This window comes from Anser cygnoides, chromosome 15 (assembly GCF_040182565.1).
Source record: "Anser cygnoides isolate HZ-2024a breed goose chromosome 15, Taihu_goose_T2T_genome, whole genome shotgun sequence".
NCBI lineage: Eukaryota > Metazoa > Chordata > Aves > Anseriformes > Anatidae > Anser > Anser cygnoides.
Window position 1 is genome coordinate 15247930 of NC_089887.1, and position 24758 is coordinate 15272687.

Here is a 24758-nt window from a genome sequence, read left to right on the forward strand (position 1 = left end):
AGAACTTATCACAGCAAACTTATCAGTTCTTATTTCTGACTATATATCTAACAAAACAAATTCATGCTACATCTCATTGACACACTTCTTGTTTTTTTTTTAACAAGTTAAGAGCAGTCTCTCAGCTGAGGGCTCTATCACTGTTTTGATTCAGTGCACTGTGCACAGTCGCAGAGCCATTTGTGCTCAGAACGTGCCTCTTCCTCAGCAGCAGCACTATTACAACTGTGAAAATAAGGAGAAAATCTACTTCTCTGCAATCTCAAGTCTTGTCCTCTTGGGAACAATGCCAGAATTGGCCTTTGTCCTGGTTCCAGTTAGGACAGAGTTAATTTTCCTCATAGTAGCTGGTAGGGTGCTATGTTTTGGATTAGGATGAGAAGAGCGCTGATAACATGCTGATGTTTTAATTGTTGCAGAGCAGTGCTTACACCAGGCCAAGGACTTTTCGGCTTCTCGCTCTGTCCTGCCAGCAAGCAGGCTGGGGGTGCAGCAGGAGCTGGGAGGGGACAGACCCAGGCAGCTGACCCAAACTGGCCAAAGGGGTATTCCATACCATCTGGCGTCATGCTAAACAATATATAGGGGTGGCTGGCCGGGGTGGGGGGGCCGGCTGCTCGGGAATAGGCTGGGCATCGGTCAGCGGGTGGTGAGCAATTGCATTGTGCACCACTTGTTTCGTACACATTATTATTATTAATAATATTATCATTATCACTATTATTATTGTTATTATTATATTCCTGTCTTAATGAACTGTCTTTATCTCAACTCACAGGCTTCACTTTCCCGTTTCTCTCCCCCATCCCAGAGAGGGAGGGGGGAGGGTGAGCGAACGGCTGTGTGGTGTTTAGCTGCCAGCCAGGTTAAACCACAACAGCCTTATAATTAGGCTGCCCAGGATCTCCACTCTACCAACGAAGTCCTGGTAAAGGCAGGTATCGCTCACCTCCAGGCATGTAAAGTGCAGTTGGTGCCAACCTTTGCCACTGGCTTTTTGGAGTGCTGCAGAAGGGGTGCTCTTCCTGAATCCAGTGCGGGGCATGAGGATGCTCCTAGGGAACAGCATGGAGAGGGCAGCCACGTGCAGAGGGGCCAGCGTGTGAAAAGCCCCAACAGGAGCCAGTGTTTTGGCTGTTGTCACAGAGTCAGGAAAAGCTTACATATATCCACATGGGGAAAGGTGGTAGACAGAGTCTGAACCTTGCTGTTAAAATTTTTGGTCTGGTCCATGTGCGTGAGATTAGAAGTTAGAGGATCTGATCCCAGTCGATCTTTCTGTGCCTTTCCACAGCCTGCATTACTCAGCAAAGACTGGTATCAGGAGGCAAGAGCCTTCAGCAACCACTGCACAAACCCAGCAGAGATGCATGGTCAGTGGAGACTGGGCAGTCCCTGCCATCATTGCTGAAAGCCTTTCCTTTCCCAACCACAACAGAGCCATTGCCTTTGCCAAGGCAAAGCATACGGGAACTTTGCTTTACTTCTGACACACTGATACAGATTTACACGGGAGGCTTTATTTTAGAAATAGAAGGGGGTAGAAAGGAGTAGAAAGGACAAAACTAAAATACATGGACATCCAGAGAGTAAATGACGAAGAGAAAAGAAACAACAGAATAGAATTCAGATATATGTGGAAATAGAAAAATATTATGCTAACTGCACTAACCACTCCCAATAAATTACCAGTCTGCAAGAACAAGACTGAGTTAACTCAAGAAACAAAACAACTGAATGTCATTTTAACACTGGTGATTCCTGATTTCTCATTAAAGATAATTTTTGTATATCACATCATTATTGAAAAATGAAAAAAAAAAAAAAAAAAGAAGAGAAACCTACTTGTGCAATTGCTAGGGTACTTTTGACATGAGTAGGCATGTCAACCTCTGCGATCCCCCACAGATTCTTTACACTGAACTCTCCAATAACACGCACAGTCAAAGTGATGGTCTGGCATTGGCATAGGTCTGGGAAGTAGCTGGCTTCAAAAATCTTCTTTTGGTGTTTTGTTTGACATTCCTATTCCTCTTTCTCACAGAAATCAGAGACTGCTCGAGGAGCTACTAATGGTACCGTCACATTGAGAGAAGGAAGTTGTGATGGTGTTCTGTAATAAATGAATGCTTCTTTGGCTGCCTTCCCGACCACTGAAACACTTTGGGCATCTTTGTCTGCCTTTCATTTTGTGTCTTGTAGGACTCTCTCCATCATCTTTATGTCAGCATATATTCTTCATAGGCCTTTTTTTTTTTTTTTTTTTTTGAGATTCACTGAACATTTCCCTTTAATAGTTCTCAGACTGTGTTTTTCCAGAAACTGTTGACATTTACTGGAACCAAATGGTTCTCCTGATTTTCAGTAATGCTTTCAAAGGATTTTCAGATCACTTGAAATATATTGGGAAACTTCTGCCCATCAGTCTAAACGGTGTGAAGGCACCCACAGTATGTCAATTGAGACACAACGAGGCAGAGTGCTGTTGGGAGTCTGGCAGGAGGAGTGTCTTCCTGCCACCTCAGAGTTTAACATGCCTGTGAATGGATCTACACACAATTATCCACAGTCTGTTCTTGTTCACACCAATTCCTTAAAAGTACAAACTCTCATCTCTGGATTTATAATTTTTAAAATTGTTTTTAAACATTTTTTTTTGAAGAACACGTATTTCTAAAAGAAAATTAATTACAATTACCTGTAAAGAAGTACTTGTATTTACAGGAGTGCTGTATAGTTCAGTAGCTGTAGAAACACACGGCAGGTAAATGCACACAACATTGCTCCAAGGATCACACTGACACAACAGAATTCTGTATTGCTTCCCCCACAGTGACAGCAGATGGCAACCAGATCAATATATCCCTCCAATATTTCTATAGTAGTAACAAAACTTCTTCCCAGTCTTCAGCATGTTGGGAGTATGCAGCTCATTGCAAAAGGCCAACCAGCACCTTAAAATTTAGAATACTTTTGCCTATATGTATGAAGCATTATAAAACAGGTCAGCCCTCTAATTCTCTACCCACTTGCACAGCCACTGAAAGACCAAGAAACTAGACAGGAAGCAAACAAACCTGTACGTCAGTCCACCCTTACATAGCCTTCTGGTCCTATCAAAAATGTCAGTCAACAATGTGAAATTAGATTCCCTGCACACACACTATCACTGTTCTAGAGTTCACTTACCATACTATTCTTTTGTCTGAAATCAAAGTACTCACCCTATTCTCTCTTTACGTTTATAGCCCATTCTTTCAGTTATTATGCTGGCTATACATTAGGGATGCCATGCTTACACCAGACACTCTCCATTAGGAGGGATCCAGCCTGTACACTAAATATTTAATTTGTGTTCCGAGATGCTCTGAATCTATGTATTTTCTAGTCTCCTAAGGTGTTCATGGTTCACATCCATTGGATACTTTTTCCCCAGCAACAAAACCTAAAGGTAGCTAATTCCAACAGCAAATGCACGTGAACCTACATTGAAACCAAACAAAATGAAGAAAATTGCACCTTACTCTGAAGACAATGAAATTCTGGAAATATAATCTCACTCTCAGTTCAAGATATAGATCCTTTCTTAATAAAATGGTAGTTTAGATTGGAAATACTTGCTTTTGAGTATGTGCGAAAATTGAGATGAGCTTCTTTCCTCAGGAGGGAAATTCTCCAGCAGTGTCACAAGGAGCGATTGCTCTTCACATTACCGTGACATCTCTCATTATCTCAGACAAATCACTAACACAGTGGCAACTTTTGATGCAGCCTGAGATTATTCCACAGTTCTGAAGCATTCCCCATGACAAAAGGTTGTTGACACTTTGTTTGACTTGGACTGAAAGAGGGCACCAGCAAGTGGCAGAGCAAATATCTCCAGCTTTTGTCTTCAAAGAAAACTGTGCACATAAGAAAAAGGAGCATCATCTCTATGACCACAGCCTTAGGTAACAATACCCCTGTTTTCTCTAGTACTACCTTAGTCTCAGTTGGGATTCACACACGAAGTAAACTGCAAAATGCTGATCAAGGCAGTACAGGTCCTTACCGCTTTTCACAGAGCAGGACTTTACCTTTACAAAGTGATCATTGCAAATAAACAATATTGCATCATTTCAAAAGATACTTATTTTGGCATACAAAATTTAATGTGTCAATATGGAAAAGCTGCAAAGAACATCGATAAACATGTGTAGCAAAGCACATGTTATGTACAGAGCAAAGTGAAGTAGCAAGACTTTTTTCCATTATGACCTACACTTCCAGCAAGGCAATTCTGAGTGAGTAGAGCTCATTAATGCAGTTCTTCACAGGCAGAGAGACTCCAGCACTGCAGCACCAGACTGCACAAAAGCCCACATGGCCACCCTGTGGTGATATTCTGCCTTGTTTCACTCTGAGCATTAAACTCAGATGCTGGCTGTGTCAGATCCTGTCCCACAGATGTGTCTCCACATTAGCTAAATGTTCTGAATTTAGGTCTTCCATGATCACAGAAGTTGCAAATTCAAAAATGCAATTCAGAGAGCATGAACACCTAATCAAACATATGCTGAAATTTTCTTGGCCTCACATACATCTTTGAAGCCTATTTCTGCGTTACAGATTCCAATCCTGTTCTGCTTATTCTTCAAATGGACAGCAGACACCACCTGGCAAAGGCATGACTGTGCACTCCCTGTACGTCCAGCACCAGCCTAAGCAGGACAAAGGCCTCATAGTGCAGCTGGCTGAGTGCTCCAGTACTCCAGAGGTGCGGAGCTACGTATCAAGGCTGTGCTTTACTTTCAAAAAGACAGCAAAACAAACAATACAGGAATATGGCAAGCATTTAGGTAGAATTTAGAACCAGCGAATCAGAGAACCGTTGGATGGTTTGTGTTGGAAGTGACCTTTAAAGATCACTCAGCTCCGACCCTCCTTGCTGTGGGCAGGGACATCTCCCCCTAGATTAGGTTGTTCAACAGATTAAGCATTTACAGAAGTGTTAATAAGATAGTTTCCAGTAACTTTTTTGCTTTTACAATTTCATCCATTTTATTATTATATTTTAAATGTGTTATTTATGGTGTGTTACTGAGGGTTTGTTCAAAAAGAACTAACGCCACCTCTGCTAACTGATTTTATTAAGATTCTCAGATGCTTCTGTTATTATAGGCCTTTGGCTTTGGTGAAGAGCCCCTTTTCACAGCAGGAGACTTCACGCTTCTCCTCAAAACTTCCACATCATTCAATTTTTCTCTCCCCCCTCATTGAGGTGTGGAACTGCTGGAGGAGATTGTTCAGTGTCTTCAGGAGCACAAAAGCAGTAGCAGGGAAGTGGAAGATCTAACTAGCTCAATGAAGAATTTATCACAGGAGCCTTTTAGTAGAATTTATTTATAATGATTTGTATCAGCCTTTTGAACTGGCTACTGTTCACTGATTCATGAGCACTATGGACCTTTCATGTCACCTCTGGTTCCAGCGACATAAATCATTTCTAGTCTATAGACTGACTTTCCAGTATTAAAAAAGAACTATGAGCAAACTTCTGTGAATACTAATAAATCCAATGTTTTTCATATCATTATATAATTGGTATTTTGTAAGTCACAGACTCCTCTAAAATGGTAACATGACTTCTGATAATAAAATGTGACGCTAGTACTGTTTTGCGTGATCTAGGATAAGTCCCTAATATCTTTTCAAAACAAGCAATCAGTGAAAAAACAATTTTGGCTTTTTCAGGTCAGTCAGAGGTATCATAATTTTGATGTACTGAATAGATTATGGAAACTATTCTTGTTTTTGCAGCCATTAAATCTGAAAATTGCATAGTCAACATTGCTTACTGTTTTCAAAATAGAAAGAACAGCCTTTTAAAAGGTCTCATTACAGAATATGCTGTCAGAATTTTTCTGGGGCACTATGACAATAACACATGCAAAGTCTAGAGAGTTAAAAAAGAATGGAAAAAATAGCTATGGTATTAAGAAAAAAATGGAAGATGAGAGCAGGAGAGAGAGAAATAGAGATGACCCCAAATCTGGATTTTTTCCAGCACATGCAACTTTTAGATGCAAATGTCTATGTACAAAAACCTGTGCCTGGAATTATTAGTTAGCAGATGTGTTTACAATACCTCCATGCTAAGTAGCGAACAATTAGTTATTCAGATCACAAACTGTTAAATACAGTTGTATACAGCCTACAATCATCTGATCATGAAAAATTGTGGGAATAAAATGAGAGATTATATTAATCTACCTGAAAATTTCCATGCCATTGTCTTAAGTAAAAATGTGCACCGGAAATCAAGGATGTATCTGAACCTTAAACTTTTTTGGGATAATGAAGGTATTTTATTTTGTGATTGTGAAGTGCCTGCAATGTATGTGCTATATAAATGGTTTTTTACAATGTGCAAACAGCTGTAGAAAGCAGTAGTTTCAAGAGGGGCAAGAAAAGGAGAAATGAGCTGATAATATATGATGTTACATAGTGTGTAGGGAAAACCAACCAGAGAAAATTACTAAATCAAGGTAATGAAAACTATTAATTATTTGCTCTTTGGAAGGCAGCTGCTGTCAAATAATTATTTCAGTATTGTACTGACAGAGATCTTAGGAATCCAACGGAAGAGACAACCACTGCAAGAGAGAGAATGTTGCAGGCTGCCCCAGGGAAGCTATGAGCACAGTGTATCTCTCTGGTTTTGCCCATTACCTATAGATAACAGTCTACATGGCATTTGCTTACATATTTAGACATCTTTAGCCATCCCCTCCAAAAGGATGTAAATTTCTAGTATTAGTGCAACATGAAAGATGCCAGTGATGTAATATACTTAGATTTCCTACCTCGCTCCCCACTGCCAAAGCCACACTCTCCTTAAAGATAACACAGGTGAGCAAAGCTTCAAAATAGACAGCAGTGAAGAGATGTGGGGGAAAAAAACATGCCTAAATCAAGGTCAGCGTGAGGGGGTGAGAAAGAACAAAGAAGGTTTCAAATCAGCAAAGCATTTTTACCTTCCTCAGCTTCCTGGTTTATAAATTGGATCTTCTAGATATCATGCTACAAGTAGAAAAATACACACTCTCTCTTCATCTGGAGTGGAAAGGAGAATAAAAAAAAAAAAAAAAAGGCTGGCTGATCTAGAGCCATGCATGGATACTATAATCTTTACCAGCAATCTTTACCTTTTATTTTGCTCATCCTTTTCCACTCTGTTCTTTCTCAACACAATGGAGAACATATTTTCCAAAATTTGTACTGATTTCTTACAAAAAAAAGGTACTGCAAATAACTTGCCCAAGCGATCAACCCTACTCTAATTTGTATTGAATTGAATTGATATTTTGGCAGTTATCTTTTCACAGTTTCTCTGTTCAGGAAGAATAAAATGAATTTTAGAATTACTTGACCTATTCTGCTTACAAGCATTTATGTACTTTCTCCAAAGTCAATATTGAAAGTAGCATTAAAAGATTTAGATACTGATTCCATACCTAAAGTTACATTATATTTTTTGCAACACAAATTTAGCCTAAAGTCACCCTAATATTAGAACAGGAGGTGAAGTCAGTTTCAGATATTTTAAGGAGAAAAAAAAAAAAAAAAAGTATGGTAAAGTTCTCCATACAATTTTAAAGTTGGAAAAGCATTATCAACGTGCTTAGGAATTGAAGCCACAATGGTTTGCAAAGTTCTTTGTAAAGGAAAATCTCTGTTATTCTGACTATAGCAATAGCTGTCCTATTGCTGTGCTAGTAGTCTTTATTGTTCAGACTGGTTGTTTACAAAAGTTTTATACTATCTCTAATGGCGATGCAAAACCTTTTAGTGCTGTTATAAAGACAGTATTTGGACCTTTGCAAAATAGACCGGAGGTTTATTAGTTTGAGAGTTCTTATTCTCTTTCCTCTTCAAAAGAGAAACAGGAAAGAACAATACAGTCGAATAAAACAATAAATGACCTAATCTGGGGTTAAAAACTTTAACAGAATTGTTCCTCTTCCTTTAACATGATCAGCATTTTTCACACGCATAAATCCAAATAAAAATAAAGGAAATATATAAATTATTTTTCTGAATATGAAATCCCAACCAAACCCAGGACGCAGAGACCTATTCCTTAATTCATGGTCTCACTAAGGACATTCTGAAGATGTTTTTTAGGCCGCATCATTGAATTTCTTATAGAAAGGAACAATTTTTCTCAAATTTCACATACTTTTTCACCTATCTTCTTATTATTATTATTATTCCCTTTTTTCTCTAGGGATACTGTGGCATCTAAAACACAACAACTTTCTCAAAGATATCCAAAAGATCAAGAAGGGGAATCGCCCCATTTCAGTGACAGAGACTGGGGATTTTAGGATGGTGATTTGCAGGGATTTCATCATCAGTTCCTTAAGGCTGTTGTATTCATTTTTAATTTTTGGTTTGACTTAGGAGACTTTTTTCTCCCGGAAGTGCACGTCAGTCCCAGCAGTACTGATGTTATTGTCATGTGTTGCTCTGGTGAATTGCCTTAGTAGCTTGACAGACAAACTCTTCCATATGTGGCAGAGATAAATCCATTCAGAAAAAAATCCATCTGCTCTGTATTTTGGGGGAGATCATCAAGGCTTTATATACCAGCAGTAGGAGAGACCTTTTTTTCCCCAGGTACAACTGAGACATGTCTTCTCGTAGTATTCTTATTTGCACTAGCATTTCTCTACCTCTTTTGTTGTTGTTGTTGTTTGTTTTTGTCAATTTCACTTAAATAATTAAAAAATATTTTTAAAATGTGAAGGTAGTTAAAACTAATAACTCCATAATATTTTTTCAACATGTATATGCCTATTTACTTTCATATAAGTTTTATTTTAACCTCATTTAAATGAAGAGGACAACTAAAGGGGTAAAAAAAATCCCAATGTGAATAACAAGCACAGATTATAACCTTCTTATTTATTTATTTATTATTAACTTTCTTCCAAAACTAGGTAGCTGTTTCTCAACATTGCAGAGAGGTGGGATTCCATGCAATTTATACACCTGTTCTGGACACAGGGACATCTTGTGAGAGTTTACATAAGTTTAAAATACTGAAGACACAATGTAGGCTTTGTGGTTAAAACATACCAGTTTCCAAAATGATCGGGCTCCTGCAATGTAGGTCACACTGTCCAGGATTGCCCTTCACTAGGATACATCAGAAAGCATCAAACAGCTCTGTGTAGCAGAGGTGTTTGCTGATCGTACTATCGCAACTGCCTCTGCAAACATAGCGCAAAGTGCAAAACTGTTGGCTAACATAATTTTGTCCAAAGTTTTGTTGTAAGGTTTTGCTAAAAAGAGAAAAAACAGTAATTGTTTTTTCTTTAGGATACGTTATTGCTTCAATTAAAATAAAAATAAAAGCATTTTGAAAATTCTTTACTATCTTTATTTGTCTTCTAAAAATAGAAATAGTACTCTGCTTCAGTCAAAAAGTTCATAACGGTTCAACTTGATAAACAATTGATTTTTGCTTGTTTAACTTTTCCTTTTGGAGTATCTTATTTTTATTTTTCTATCCTGCTTCCTGGAAATTATGTACTGTTGCTTGGGATTCTGTTCTAAGAAAACCATTTCTGTTGAACACACAGAAAGAGTTGGCTTTCAGTGCGACTTGGGATTTTGCTGTGGAATAGAACAACAGAACACAATTACTGCCCAGGTTCTCTTACTTAAAAAAAAAAAAAAATCAGGGAACTAAGAACAAGTATACAGTTCTTGTAAAATGCTGGCATATCAGAAGCCAAGAATTCACCTTTTATATAGTCAGTGTTGGATATATACTCTGTCAAATGTCAACTACAAGTCTGAATGATTGGATTTGTAAACTATATTATATATATAATATAGGTGTTTGTGCCTGTTGTGCCATACGTACATACAGTGTGTGTCCCTTTTTTGTTCAGGATTAACATACTCTTGCAATTTTGCTGCTTTGAAACAATTTGGCAACTGCTTAAAAAAGCATAATTAAATACTTGAGTAGAGAAGTAATCCGATTTTAAAGAAGTAAGGTGTAGAAAGATTTCACAGAACATAAAAAGACGATAGATATCATTAATACTAGAACATGATGGCCATATTACAATCAATATTCCTTCATTCTCTCTACTTTAAACAATATTGGTTCAAGGAGTCAATGTGGCCCACTGAATATGTGTCTCCATAACACTACATCATTTGGATTGTTGATGTAAATTATTATTTTTTCGTTTAATATAATACACTCAATATCTGTCTTGTTCTCCCTACAATCTAGTCAGTCAGTCATTCAATATATGACTTAACAAGTACAGAAATCCACCATTCAGTGTGACCAATGAGTATGTTGAAAATCCAGCCCTCTCCCCAGCTACCTACAACTGAAAAGCTTGTTCAGTTTTTACAGCCAGCCCTACTAGAAAAATAAATAGTATGAACCCTCCCTGCCCAGCAAAAGACACACAACCCAAGCCATAAAGACCTTGTGGAAACACCCAGTAAAAACAAACCAAAAAAAAATAATAATACAAGAAAGAGAGACAAGATTCCAGGAATACGGCTATCCACTGTAGCATACCATATGCTCCAAAAAATCAAGACTTGTCTCTCCGAGGACAAACATCTCAAACTTCCTGACTTCTTTTGTTATACCACTGACTCTAAAATCACCTTCCGTGTCACCCATTACTGCAATATAAAATAGACTGCAAAAAATAGCAGTGTATTTTTAAGACACCCTCAGAATGACAGTTTAAAAAAAAAAAAAGATAATAACCCTAATACTAACCCTAATACCAATACCATACTAATATATTTATATGTCAAGAAAGGTAAAAAAAAAAAAAAATGAAAAATTGTGTAGTGCTCAGTGGTGCTTATCCCTTTTTTTTTTTTTTCCTAAGATGACCTCTCAAATTCATCCAGAATTTATATGGGCTCTTTGTGTGTGTACAACAGGAGCATAACTCAGGTTTAACTCTTATTTATGATACCCTACAAATACATACTAATCATGGAGCTCTGAACTGTACAGTATTGACATATTACAGTCATACAGCCAAGTGGTTTACAGGACGTATTTTGACTGCTGATATATTTCAACAAGTCTTGCAAGAAAACTTATGTAATTCTGATTGAGAAATTTACTTATCTCTTAATAAAATGGATGAAGCTCGAGTCCTTTGGAATATGTAAATACTTTATCTTAAGCTCATCAGACACCAAAACAACAGCAGAAAAGGAACCATGGGTTTTCTAAATGGCATTCCATCAATAGCAGAGACAAGAGAAATAATTAAAAGCTTTTTTACTATTTCTTAAGGAAGTTTAAACAAACAAACAAACAAAAAAAACACAAAACACCTGAGTTGACTTGTATCATCATTATGTTTCAACGCAAAGTGCTGCAAGTGTTCTTTATTCTCATGATCAAAGGACCGTTATTATTAGCAGTTAGTATTTTAAGAGGATAACAGCACAGTGAAAGGGTATGTCACTTTAAACATGAATCATAACAGACTTCAGTACCCAGTCATTTTTATTTTTTTGATAGTCACCATGGTTATTACACAAGAAACTAGAGTTCTGTCTTATCTTAAGGAAGCTACTATTTTGGGGAAAGCTCTTAAAAAATTATAAAAAACACCAGCAAGTAGTTGTGCTACATTAGTAAAATATGACTGAAATTGTATTTTATCTCAATGGCCTTGTTCTGCCTGCAATAATTCCAAATTAGATGAAAATTTAAATGAGATCACACCCCCCTACAATCAACCCCCCCCCCCCAAAAAAAAAAAAGTTTGGTGGACAATTTACAAACCTTTTATTTTTAATATTTTTTTTTGTACCTAAAATATCTCGCTTTACTCTTTATGGAACCACTGGGAATGCAGGCCATAAGATGGTGAGTAAGACTACTCCAATTTCATTCTATTTCAATGTGTAATACAGACCAGGAACCAGAAATAAAGTGACTTATTAATCTCACCTACCTGTATTTTACTGTACACCTACACGGATGATGATATATATAGCTCACTGCAAGAATCTCTGTAGAAGTTAAAGGATCGTTTTAAGTCACTTGCCTAGCATGTCTGATGCAGCATAAGCTATGTGAATTTTAACAAAAGGATGGCTAATTAACACACATCAGATTAATCCACCTCTATTCTAGCATATTCTAGCTTTTCCTCTTTTAGTCCTTTTCCCTTTAAGAGAGAAACGTATAAGATTGGGTAGTTCCAGATTACTCTTCCAGGTAAAATGTACACATTGTTTGTGAATGCATATCAAGAGATTACCAGAATGAAAAGAAAATACACAAGATTGTCGTTAATGATCAGAACTAGTTGCCCAGTTTGCAGAAATGCTATGAATTACTCCATTGCGTTCTAGTAACAAGACAAGACAGCACTGACTCATAGAACAGCTTTAAATACCTGCTCTTTTCACTGATTCAGTATGGGATAAGGTAGAAAACACTGATCCTCTTGTCTTCTTCAGTTGTTTTGTTTCCCCTCAGCTCAAACTGATTAAAAAAATAGCATCTGTCACTGACTCACGGTTTACCTTCCTTAGTAAATCAGAGGAATATTATACACAAATATCATCAAAGAATGTTAATAACAAAATGATAAGCTTCAAAAAGTTTCTTTGCAAAGTTCTTGCAAAAGAAAGATGAATTAAGGCACTGAATGAAGACAAAAAGAAAGCTCATCATTGTAGGATTATGGTTATTTAAACCATAAATCCATAAATGGATTTTCTTTTGTTTTCCCTCTTTCCATCTACCTGGCAAATTTAAATACTTAATACATTTTTGGCTACATGTCACAGCTTATTTCCTTTATGGCATTAAAGACAAGACAAAAATTCCTTCTATCTCCTCGAAAATCAGAGTAGTAGTAGTAGGGCCCTGTCCTTCACATATTCCAGAGCAGAGTAGGAACTCAGGCAGCATATAATGCATCCTGATAATAAGCGTATGTGGAAGAAGCTGTTAATTAGAGTAACAACTAGGTCACTTGAAATTTCAGATCAGGGAAGTTAATCACACCATTTACCGTTAGACCTCATTAGTATTCACAGGAACATTTATAAACCCCCTTAACATTACAGCTTAAAAGTGTTCTATGCCCACCGCAGAGTGTTCATCAAGTATTGCTGCAGCAGGACCAAATGCATTACTTTATATACAAAAATCATGCATGCAAATACAGATACAGAAGTTCAATTTAAACAATTATATTAAGTTGATAATGCAAAATAATTTCATAGTTGAAAGGAAGGTTGGGTAAAACTCAGCAAGGTTTAAATTAGTCTATAAATTTAAATAATGTCCTTATGTTATAATAAAAATTATAATCCCAAGTTATAGTCAAAACAATACAGAGGGTTCAGTAAAAGCAGTAGATAGATTTCTGGAAGCTGTCACTATGTTTTTTTGTACCTTTATGAACTACAGCTTATTTCCACCTAAGGCTGGCATCCTAGTTTTCTTCACAGCCTTGAATAAGATGTATTGCTCATGTTTCAAAAAGTCTGGTTTTAGCCCTAGTTATGACAACAAAAGCATTTTAAAATTATTTTGAGCAAGATGTGAGGTCTGTGTCTTTAGAGGTCATCTATAATGCATCAGAATGACAATTACATTAAGCTCCACACAGCAACTCATAAAAAAGTAAGTGGCAGTGGGGAAGAGTCAGAGAAGAGAATAGGGTATATCTGTCCAAGAAGGGATTTATAAATCAGGATTGGAGAACAGAAAACAGAACCAGGAGGACTAAACAGTATCATTACTTTCTTTAAAAGTCATATTGACAAACAGCAGGGGAGTTGGAGAGAATGATACTGAGGGGCCAAATTCCCTTTAGAGACACATTTATTAGTTTTTAGTACAACTTGATTTAAATGAAGCCAGAAAAGAAAGCAAAAAGAAAAGAAATTACAGAATGATATAAAAAAGATTTATGAACATTGAAGGCATTACACAGTAAATCAAATCATTTCCAAGGAAAGGGAAAACTTCAAAAATGGCAGAAATGCTTTCTAAAATTTTGTTTTAAATCAGACGAAGATATGCCAAAGTCAGCATGTTATATATCCAAATTGAAAAAAAAAAAAAAAAAAGAAAAATGAAAAAACAAAAAACCCCAGCTGTGTTATTGATAAAATTCCTATAGCTTTCCTCTGCAGCCAATGTACAGATTTTATAAATTCTCATTTAAACCATTCAGATATAAACCTTAAAGCCTAGCTGGGAATGGTAGCAGGTTGGAAGGTAAATTAGTTACTTGCTTATGGTCTATGCCATTTTCAAAGCTTGAGAGAAAAAAAGGGTTAAAGTAACATACATGCTGAATTATCAGAATTACCATTCACTGCTAATATAATATATAATGGTGAGAGACTCCAATACGAGTAATAGTTTCATTATGCTAAATGCTTTATTCCAGAGCAGTGAGCCTCTGCTTTGCCTTTAGAATTTAGAAGCCAATGAAACAAATAAGAGGTGAGAAACGTTATGTGAGGAAATGATTATGGTAACGCTTGGATATTTCTCTCTATAACCACACAATATCTAATTATTTATTTGCACTATTTTGCTTTAGCCAACACTTTCCTAAAGTGCCTTCCTTTTGGACCTTCTTCTGTGGACTTAGGAACGACCAGGGAGTCACAAAACGAGAGTGTCAGAGATGCTGTCATCCTTGATGTAGCAAGTAAGAAGGTGCAAGATATCTAGGTAATCTAGTTTTACCTCAGTTTACAAACACGGATGTTGGCGTTTTGTTGTTTTAACCCTGTTCTCTTGTTATATTCCAATTCTTTCAGTCAGACTGAAACAGTATTTTGTTGTGAAGAGACTGCCTCTCATCCACAAACCCCAGGTCACAAATGCCAAAAGAAAATGCTGCAGGCCTGAAATATCTAACTCAGACAATTACACATTTCCTTAACGTTTCTTTGATAGCACTGCCTACTTGGGAAACAAGCCTTGAACTGAGAGGATGGTCAAGTGACAGCTCGAGAGTGCCAAATACGCAGAACCTGGCACCGGAGGGCTCTTCTCAGCACGACTGAAGAAGGGCCGAGGTGCCAGCACTGAACTATCACCAACACAGGCCCTGCCCACAGAGCATACTGGAATTTCACTGGGACCTTTTGTAGATGAGCTGCTGTTAACTAGAAGTTTGGATGTCTGAAAACCATGCAGTGAAAGAACGGCTCTACCACGTTTGGCCCTGTAATTGCTGCTCCTGCTATTGCGTGAGGCCTCTTGGAGGCCATGCTTTTTATGCTGCGGCCACAACCCCTGGCTCTGTGGGGTGGTGTGCTGCTTTCACTGCTTGCTAGCCTCAGCAAGAGTTGGTGTCTTCTACACTAATAACTGTATTTCATGTAACAGTAACATCACAGCAGCGGTGCAGGGAGATGTACCTAATCTTAGTAGGTTAGCAATGTATTTTTTCCTAAGTTCTTCGCGTGTCATGGAGAGGCACATCTTGATACGACATAAAGGCATTGTAAGTAAGCACTGCACTGATTGTTAGTAATGTGTAACACTGGAATAGAAAGATACATTAAACTCTTACTGCATCACGTTTTATTCATTAGTCAGAAAAAGCACATATTTACTTGAACAAAGAGTTGGAGGCCTTCTCCCATTATATTTCCAAGTGCTTTTCTTCTTCATTGAAAGAAGAAAACTTAATAAAAACAAATTAAAACATTCTTTGCTCTTGTGGCACCACTACCTCAAGAAAAGACTGTCCTTCAGGTACTACAGCAATACCTTTACTTTGACAGCTGCTCTGTTGAGACATGACTATTGATAAAAACAAAGCCTCCTCACTCCAGCTTCACTACAATAGCAACTCAGTCACAGATCAGCAAGAAAGAAATCAAGAACAGTATGCGATGCATCATTCTTGCATAACTTGTTTACCAAAAATCATATTGCAAATATGGTGAAGACCAGGTGAAGCATTTACATATGTTGATGGAGTGAATATAGTGAACTAGAGTACACTCATTATACTTGCAGGTCATGAAGGCATTGCTGATGCTTAGTAAATTGCAAACAAGAAAAGTTACCATTTCTCTTTCCAAAAATATTTTTTTTAGCACAAACACTTAAAATATACTTTCTTCTGGCCTGCCACTCCCTCTCAAATTGAACATGGGATTTCAAGAAAATACCCATCATATAAATATACCTCAACTAAGCAATTCCTAGATAACCCAACTAAGCAATTCCTAGATGACCCCAAAGCTTTTTTTTTTTTCCTCCAAAAAGCTATGTCTTTCCAAACAAACATTAGAATCAATCAGTTGCACAAGTAAACTCATCTGCAGAGATACATAGCATATTTGGAATTTAAATGGAGCAGGGTCTGAAGACTCCTTAGTCACTGCGATTTAGGAAAGGGGGAAAACAAAGTAAAGATCCACAAACTGGATTCAGAAACTCCATCTGGTTTACAGCTTATATGCAACCAATACATACACTAAGATACTGCAGTTCCCTCATATTCTTAGAATTAATTTCTATCTGAAAGCATGAGTACTTAAACAAGCCAAAGGACAGAGTCTACTTGTTTGAACCAGTCTTGTAGTGGAGGAAGTCTGAGGAATATGGTGACCTTTAGATCTATTTACTATCAAATCTAATTAAACTATTGAAGAACACCCTGTATCTATTGCAACTCTTTTATATTGAGATATTTACAATATTCACCAACAGGCAAGAAATAAGCTGATTAACTATGTTCATCTCTTAAATTATAATAATAAAGAAGCAGTCTATCTCACGGTCTATAACAGAAACTAGATTCTGCTTAATGTTTTAAATTAAAAGAACATTTTGGAAATCATTGCACTTACCCTTTGTTGTTCTCTTTCACAACTCATCTGTTGATTTGAACTCTAAAAGAGGGAAGAACATAAAAAACAACTTTGAAAGCATAGTATTCTCGCAGCAACAAAGCTGCTGGGTCTACACAGCTGACATGAATAAATGCTAGAAACACAGACATGACTCAACACAATATATAATTGTGGATCTGAATAGAATCATTACTGCAGAAAAAGTATATTTTTTTTCACTTACTATTTTAATTTACAAAGGTCAAAAGTAAATTAACACCAGAACCCACCAAAAGTCTGAAATACAAATGTTTTTGAAGCTTAAATACATTAACACTTGTAAAGGTCTCATTGAGAGTTCAGCTCAGTGAGAAGCTTTCCTTTTTTTCCCGTTTTATAATAAGTCTTTGTTATATTTCTGAATATCCCCCTACTGAGATACCATGACATGTTCACAGCACACCTTAAGATATAAAGATATAACAGTTTCAAGAACAGATTAAATGAATTCCTGTGACAACACCTAGTTCTAATCTGGCACAAAAATAACTGTAGAAGATTTGATTCCAACGCTGCTGTCTTTATGTGCTGCTAGGTCTACAAGAAACACTCTCAGAGTGGGAGAGTTGGTTGCTGAGCAAGACCTCGCTACCAATTAACAGCAGATATGAGGCATCAATTTGTGAGCTGACCACTCTGCCAAAAGAAAGACGCTCCTCTAGAAAAGAGCACTTCGGCAGCACTGAAGTAGCCAGTTCCCAGCTTTCTTCCCAGCTCCCTGACTTCTAAAGCAATCTGCCATGGCAACCTCTTGGGCAAAACTTCAAGGGGCTTGCTCAAAAAGGCTTTCAGTTGTTGAGCTGCCAGTCTGGTGAGAGGTTTTTGTTTGTTTGTTGTTGTTAAAATCATTTTGGAATACATTAATCATTGTTACTGTCATTAACTTTGGAAATGTAATCACTGTCATTTCTGTAACTAACTACGCAGCAAACATAACTCACAAAACAAGAAATTAGATGCTATATTTTTCTCTGGATATTTTCAGAGGTTCAGAGTACACTTTCCACTACTTTTCAGTTACAGAAATTAAAACATGAAACTACACCCATTTGTATGAGATATTTTTTACACTGTCGTGATAGCAAAAAGGGGGATTTCTCAGGCAAAGTACAGTTACTTACAAAAGAATAAAACTGCCAGCCACTTTTTTCAACAAAGAAAAATGAGTCCTGGTAAATAAATTACAAGTTAAACGTTCTCTCTATATAACAGAAGTATTTCGATGAAGTCCCTGTACCAAACCACAAATGTAACAGGAACAAATGTGCTTTTGGTATGTTTTCTATAGTACTCTAGAAGGGGAAAAAGAGGTAAAGGAAATCAGCATAGGTCTATTTACAATCTTTCCCTAAAGAATAAAATTAAGTACAGCTAAAGTGTCCTGCAGACTAATGATTCCATTTTTCAAAGTTCATTCCTTCACGCCGTTTATAAATTACTTTAAAATTATTTTAGATTGCATTATAAATGTGCTTACATTAAGTCTCAAGAATTAATTTTAGACCTGAATCTGCTCTAGATGCATCTATTCATGTTATAAGAAAAAATTGAAATGAGCATACAAACAAGTTTGAAATGAGTTTGGGAGGTTTGCTTGTTTGTTTTTACTGTTACTGTTTTTTTTCTGTGTATGCCTTCACATCAGAGATTTTTAACTCCAATGTTCACACAAAAAAAATCTCTTCAACTAGTTGAAGTGTGAATAGTCATACTTTTATGATCCTACACACATTAAAACAAGTTTAAAATCAAAGCCTTCTAAAGCTGCACTCTTGTTTGACTGCTTGGGTTAACGTAACACTACAATTATCTGATTCAGCTTTGTCCTGAGCAGTCGTAACACAAGACAGAAACTACTTCTTTTATTTTCATAGACAGAAATAGGCACACAAAGAAATGAAGAAACTTGTTTAAAGTCATTTGCCAAACTAACGGCACACAAGCCCCACTTAGGGAATAGAACAAGATCCAGAATGATTTGTCTTTATAATATTTCAAATATATTTTATTTTAAAATATTTCAAAATGTTTTATAATTTTTGGCTCTGACCTCACATGAGTTGCATAGATTTACAGGATTCTGTCTTCAGACAGAAAGGTGACAAAGGTGATTAAAAGTAAGGAAATATTTCTAGACAGGGACAAGTAGGAAGATGAGAACACTTCAGCCTGGAAAAGAGATGTCTGGGAGTAGGTGTCTATAAAAACATAAAAAAAATGGAGGTGAAAAACTAGAATGACTGCTTCCTTTTCTCTTCCAAAAAATAAAACTATTAAAAAAAATAAATACATGGCAACGAATGAAAATATTAGGTGTCAAGTTCATAAAAAAATAAATAAAAAGATTATTCTTCATACAATGTGGAAATAAAGAAACAGGTGCTGTGGATACAAAATATATATACCTATATTAAAGAAAACCTTACAGAAGCTTATTCAACACACACGTAACGCCTTTGACACACACAGTTTCTGAACTGCAAATCCTGGAGGTTGGAAGAAAACTCTGGAGGAGCTTGCTTTCTTGCTTTGTTCTCCCCATCCACAGGAATGCACAGCTAAACATGGTATCTTGGACTGATAGATAGCCAGTCTGACTCTGAGAGCTGCTTTCATGTACACTAATAATATAAACATGCAAGCTTCCAATAACACTTGATTATTTTTTTTTTGGGGGGGGGGGGGGGGGGGGGATTTGTGAAATGGAAGAAAGGCAACATTTGTGAAAAACAAAAGTAAAAACTACATATCTAACTTCTGTAGAGTGGAGTAAGAATTCATTATTGGCTATTTAAGCAGACAACTGTTTTAATTAATCATCTATAAGTCTATCTACTGCTGTTGTTATGAATGATTGAACCTTTAAACATCAAAGTGACTAATATCTAACACCACAGAGACCAGAACAGGAAGTATTATTTAGGACTGAAATGAACTATTTAAGAACAGTGGGAGAATATAATAAAGAGGTAGGGAAGACTGAATAAGATCAAATATGAATAAGTCAGGATAGGGAGACTGCATTCAACTGCTACACCACATTTGCCAGGAAAATAAATAGAACAAAACCATCCTTTTTTATTATTATTGTATTTTTTTAAAGAGTTTTCGTATGAATGTGAGAGTTGCATTTTAAAATATATTTTGATTCATCCATCGTGTTCTGTGGTTCTGTGGTATCACCACATGCATGGTGTTCTGTTTTCTAAAAGAAATGGAGGTGATATGCAGGAGACACAGATGGTGGCAATTTCCTTTGCTCAAAGTTCAGCAAATAACGGATTCCATACCATTTCATCCATTACAGAATACATTTCAGTGATGGCCTGTTCAGAGAGTGAACTTCCATACAGACAGCTTCCGTGTTACCCAGCCTTCATACTATAAGCCTTCCAGAACAAAAGCAGCAAGGCTAAATTATAATGCATTATTAGGATGAAATAAGAAAAAAAAAATGAAACAAACCAAGCTTACCTTAATGAAAAAAAAAAATCCTGGTTTACAATGATGTCATCTATCTATCTGTCTACCTGTCTGTCTGTCTATGTATTTATCAGTGCAAGTTTATTAAAATAGACCTGATACACCAGGGAAAGGCACATTTGGGCACAAGCAGCTTTCTGTGCAATTAACCAGTGCCAAATTTGCTCCCCTCCACCACCTCCCCCCCACCCCGAGTGCCAGTTTAAGAGAAACATCCTGGCAGTACAGAGCACTTCAGGGAAAACATAAATAATGCATTTACAATATGGAAACCTGTACAGATAAACCAAAAGAACTGAAAGCCATAACATATTTAATTAATGATCAAGAGACCTTTCAAATAAATCTTGAGTACATCCTGCAATTTTAAATACATAGCCTCTCAATCTTAAATTTACTTCATTGTATCTCTGAATTGTACCATACGCAATGAACTATTTATTTCATTTAGTTCAAAACTGCATGAAGAACTGGTCAATATGTTGAGTGTCACTATGTCAAGCTCTCACATACTACAGTTTAGTGGAAGAATGCCCAAGATATTGATTCTCTTTAAAGGATTTCATCAAGGAAAAACTTTTAAATACCTTGAATAGTTCAAGACTGTTTTATAAGACCGTTATCTTACAAAAACACTCATGCTGTTAGGCACCTTCATTTTAAACAAAAAAGGCCTTTTGGAAATCATCTGCAACCTGGTGTGATTCTCTTGTGAGTGCATGGACATGAATAGAATGTTTTTAGAATTGAGATCTCTTTTAATGTGTTTATCAGTCATCCACTCCTCATAAGAACATGCAAACCCAGACATTATTGGACTAGCTAGGACCAGTGCATCACTGCATGTAGTTGGGAAGGTTTCCCTGTACAGTTTCAGGCACTTCCAGGACACCAGATGCAAACATACATTTATATATATAGACAGATGATCATGACAGCCTGTCCAAACCAAATCTTACAGTTATTACTTTTACTATAATGTCACGTAACAATTTAATCAGTGGTTGTCACCATATATCAAAATACTACCAACACTTCAGTACTTAAACCACCACACAAGTACGTAGTAGAAAGTAAATCCCTAGAAGAACTTGAAACAGGACACGTCTCTGGATGCAATGGCCAGATCAAGAGAGCAACAGTAGCACTCCAGTTGCTGAGCAATACCAACAGTCAAGCTGGGGAGTTTCTTTTGCTGCCATGTTTTTTGTTTGTTTGGTTTTTTGTTTGTTTTTTAATGTTATTGCAAAGACGGGATTTAAGTTTGGGGTCAAAAAGAGTGAAGGTGATAGGGTTATTTATAGAAAGAATATATATATATATTATCTCTATAATATATTACCTCTATATATATTACCTCTATAATATAATCTGAAAGAAAAACCTTTTTTGTTACAGCGCAACATTCCAATATATTAGTTTTGCATTTATAGCTGTTTAACTAAAATTCAAAATACTTTCAGGACTGAGATCATTTGAAATGGAGCACAGTTCCAGGGATTGAAAAATAACTAGTGAACATCTGAAGTCTTTTATATTTTAGATATTTTACCACAAACAGACATTTATGGTAAATGGACTTAGCTTGTATTCTGACAAACTGTATAACAAAGCCATCCTGATCCCAGTGAGCAGTCACACTAGAGTTACATAGCCGTGGTTTTCAGTGCAGCATAAGAGGCCTACTCTAAGAGGAGTTCCAGGAAAGGCCCTACCACATTTTTGTCTTTCTTCCTCCACCTCAAACAGAACAATGAAAATATAATTACCTGCATTGCAAAAATATGGCTGTTTTCATTAAGAAACGATAGTTTAAAGTCATTACCTATATATGAACTGTGGAGCATGAGAGTCTTACGTGAAAGACTTGGTGCTGAGCCCAGTCAGTGTTTTTACCACAATGTAGCTGCATAATTAGTAATCGCTTATTTATCAGCTTTAAGGTTGCGTATTTCTCCTCATACATACATAAATTAAATAACAGAAAGAAAGCCACAGATTAATCACCAGTTATATTTCACTGGATACTGAGACAGACATTCATATTATTTCATATTATTTACAAAATCCATCTATCAGTGTTTTCTCTCATTAGATGCTCATCTGACTGTAGAAGTCTTCTCTTAAAAATAAATGCCAGTTGTTTTCTTTTCTTGATGTACTTTACAAAATGCTGTGCTACACAAGGAAATACACCACACACTGCCATCTGGTGTATTTCATGTAGAAACAATCACTTCCTTTGCATTGTTTATTACACATTAGCCGGATTTTTGTCATCTTATTGCCCTACAGAATTGAGAAGAAATAGGGTTTCCAGAGAACCAGACTCGCTCCAAAGAGCTTTCATTTGGAGGTAGTATGGACTTGTACATAAATGTATAAATATGTTGTGTATTAATTTAAAATGGCTTCTCAGTACTTCATGTGGAAACCCAAAACACAAATGAGGAAACAATGTCTATCTCAAGAGCTCATAGTTCCATGAAGTAGTGCCTGAGGTACTCAGATGCAGTAATATAAAATATTAGTAAATGCATAAACACATAGGATAATTTAGACTGGAAGTGAGTGTTTTGGAGCCTTTGGTAGTGACTTACAACACCATCAAGAAGCTTTCAAACACCATTTCTTCTTCCAGGAGGAACTGGAGCCATCCTCCTCTTCCATGAGGAGCTTACATTTTCACTGTGCCTGACTCCTGAAGCCCCCCAAACGTTGAAGAGTCTGACAAGCTGCTGCAGTGCTAAGAACTATAAGCTGTAGATTTTTTGTACACAGTGTTTCTAATACAAATGGGTAAAAAGTGTATGTGTCTAGGCATATGCAAATTTTTCCAGAACACAGAGCTATGGGTTTCTCTTGGCTAGGTATGTGCCTTTGCATGCACAGAATTTTAATTTCACAGGGTTTTATTGCAACCATCAGTTACTGTGCTATAGCAGTAGCTAGAGGGAATGATTTATTCTCAAATGCCCTTGGCTTGGTATTGTATACCGACTAGTGCTGCTGTTATAAATATATCTGGGTGAAGAAATGTCTACAGCTCTGTGCGTAATACTAAGCACAGTTAAGGTTTCAAGTGTCACATACAAGAGGGTTTATTTCTACTGGAAGAAACAGGCAATTATTATGGCCCATTGAGCTCAGATTAAGCATTTCCATCAAAAAAAAAAAGGGGGGGGGGACACCTCATGCTACAATCTTTGTAAAGCTATAAATGCAAATGGGAACTATCTCATCTTCCATAAAAAAAAAAATTATGCTTCTTCACTTCCATTTCATCTTACCCTCAAATTAGCAAAATATTCCAAAGGGGAGAATTTTACTGAGACAAAAAAATAGAAAATCTTCAAAAATAAAATAGAAACACTTTAAAAAGCACTGCTGTATTGAAACAGTTTGTAGACAATTATTTCCTTGTGCAGAATGGCTCTGTTAATCAGTTGAGAATCCCCAAATACCAATTTTCATCTTTTCCTGGCTTTGGGCTGAAACACATTTTTTTTCAGCAAAATCATATATACTGCTTGACCAACACTTACCTGGGAAATCTAGCTTGTTTTGGTGGGTTTGTTTGTAATAATTATCCCCCCAAAGTATGCTGCAGATAAAATCTGGCTTGTGTCTACTTTGCATATACAGTATGTGACTATGCCTTGAATGCTAAGGCACTTGTGCCTTCCAACTGGAAACTGCTTTGTAGTATACTTTAATATAAACTAATAATATAAAGACTTCAATATTAAATCTCTAAGAAAGTATTTTTTGCAAGTACCATTCTAGAAAAAAATCTTGCATGGTATCAACTCAAAATTGACTTCTGCACACATATATTAAAGAAAAACCCCATAAGAAACTTCATCTATGCTCCTTTTATACACAAAAGACTACCTAAAATGCATTTTGTTTAACTTCTTTGCATAGCACAGGATGTATTATAAGGAATACTCTGACAGCAACCACTGTAGTAAAAAGAATAACCAGACACTATGAAAAACATAATTGAAAATACTGTGATGTTAAAGCAACAACCAGCATAGAATGAAATATGTTATCTTAAAATGCAAACACTAACAGACTAAGACTGTCCTATTACATATATTACACTGTTTACTGCAGCATAAATCATTTTCCTGTATCATAAGCATAGAATTAATACAAGAATATACTCTTGTAAAATCTTGTAGCTTTTGGAAAATGGATGTTAAGTATATACCAGAAAAATTAATGAAGATAGTGGCATGAATACTGATTAAGCGATAAACTCTGAAGCTAGTGTAAATACAGAATGAAGAAATCAGACATATTAATATCTGAGTATCAGG

At 36.4% G+C, this 24758-nt stretch overlaps 1 protein-coding gene across 38 annotated transcripts in view; it reads right to left on the reverse strand.

Moving 5' to 3' along the window:
• Positions 1-24758, reverse strand: part of RBFOX1 (RNA binding fox-1 homolog 1) — a 1146084-nt gene that overhangs the window by 397512 nt on the left and 723814 nt on the right. For 32 of the 38 annotated variants that reach the window (XM_048062448.2, XM_013189461.3, XM_066977847.1 and 29 more), the window contains one exon: positions 16906-16947. The exons of the other annotated variants lie outside the window; for them this stretch is intronic. In XM_048062448.2, the coding sequence (XP_047918405.2) occupies positions 16906-16947 (42 nt within the window). Of the gene's footprint in view, positions 1-16905; positions 16948-24758 lie in introns of those variants that run through there. 38 annotated transcript variants of the gene reach the window in all.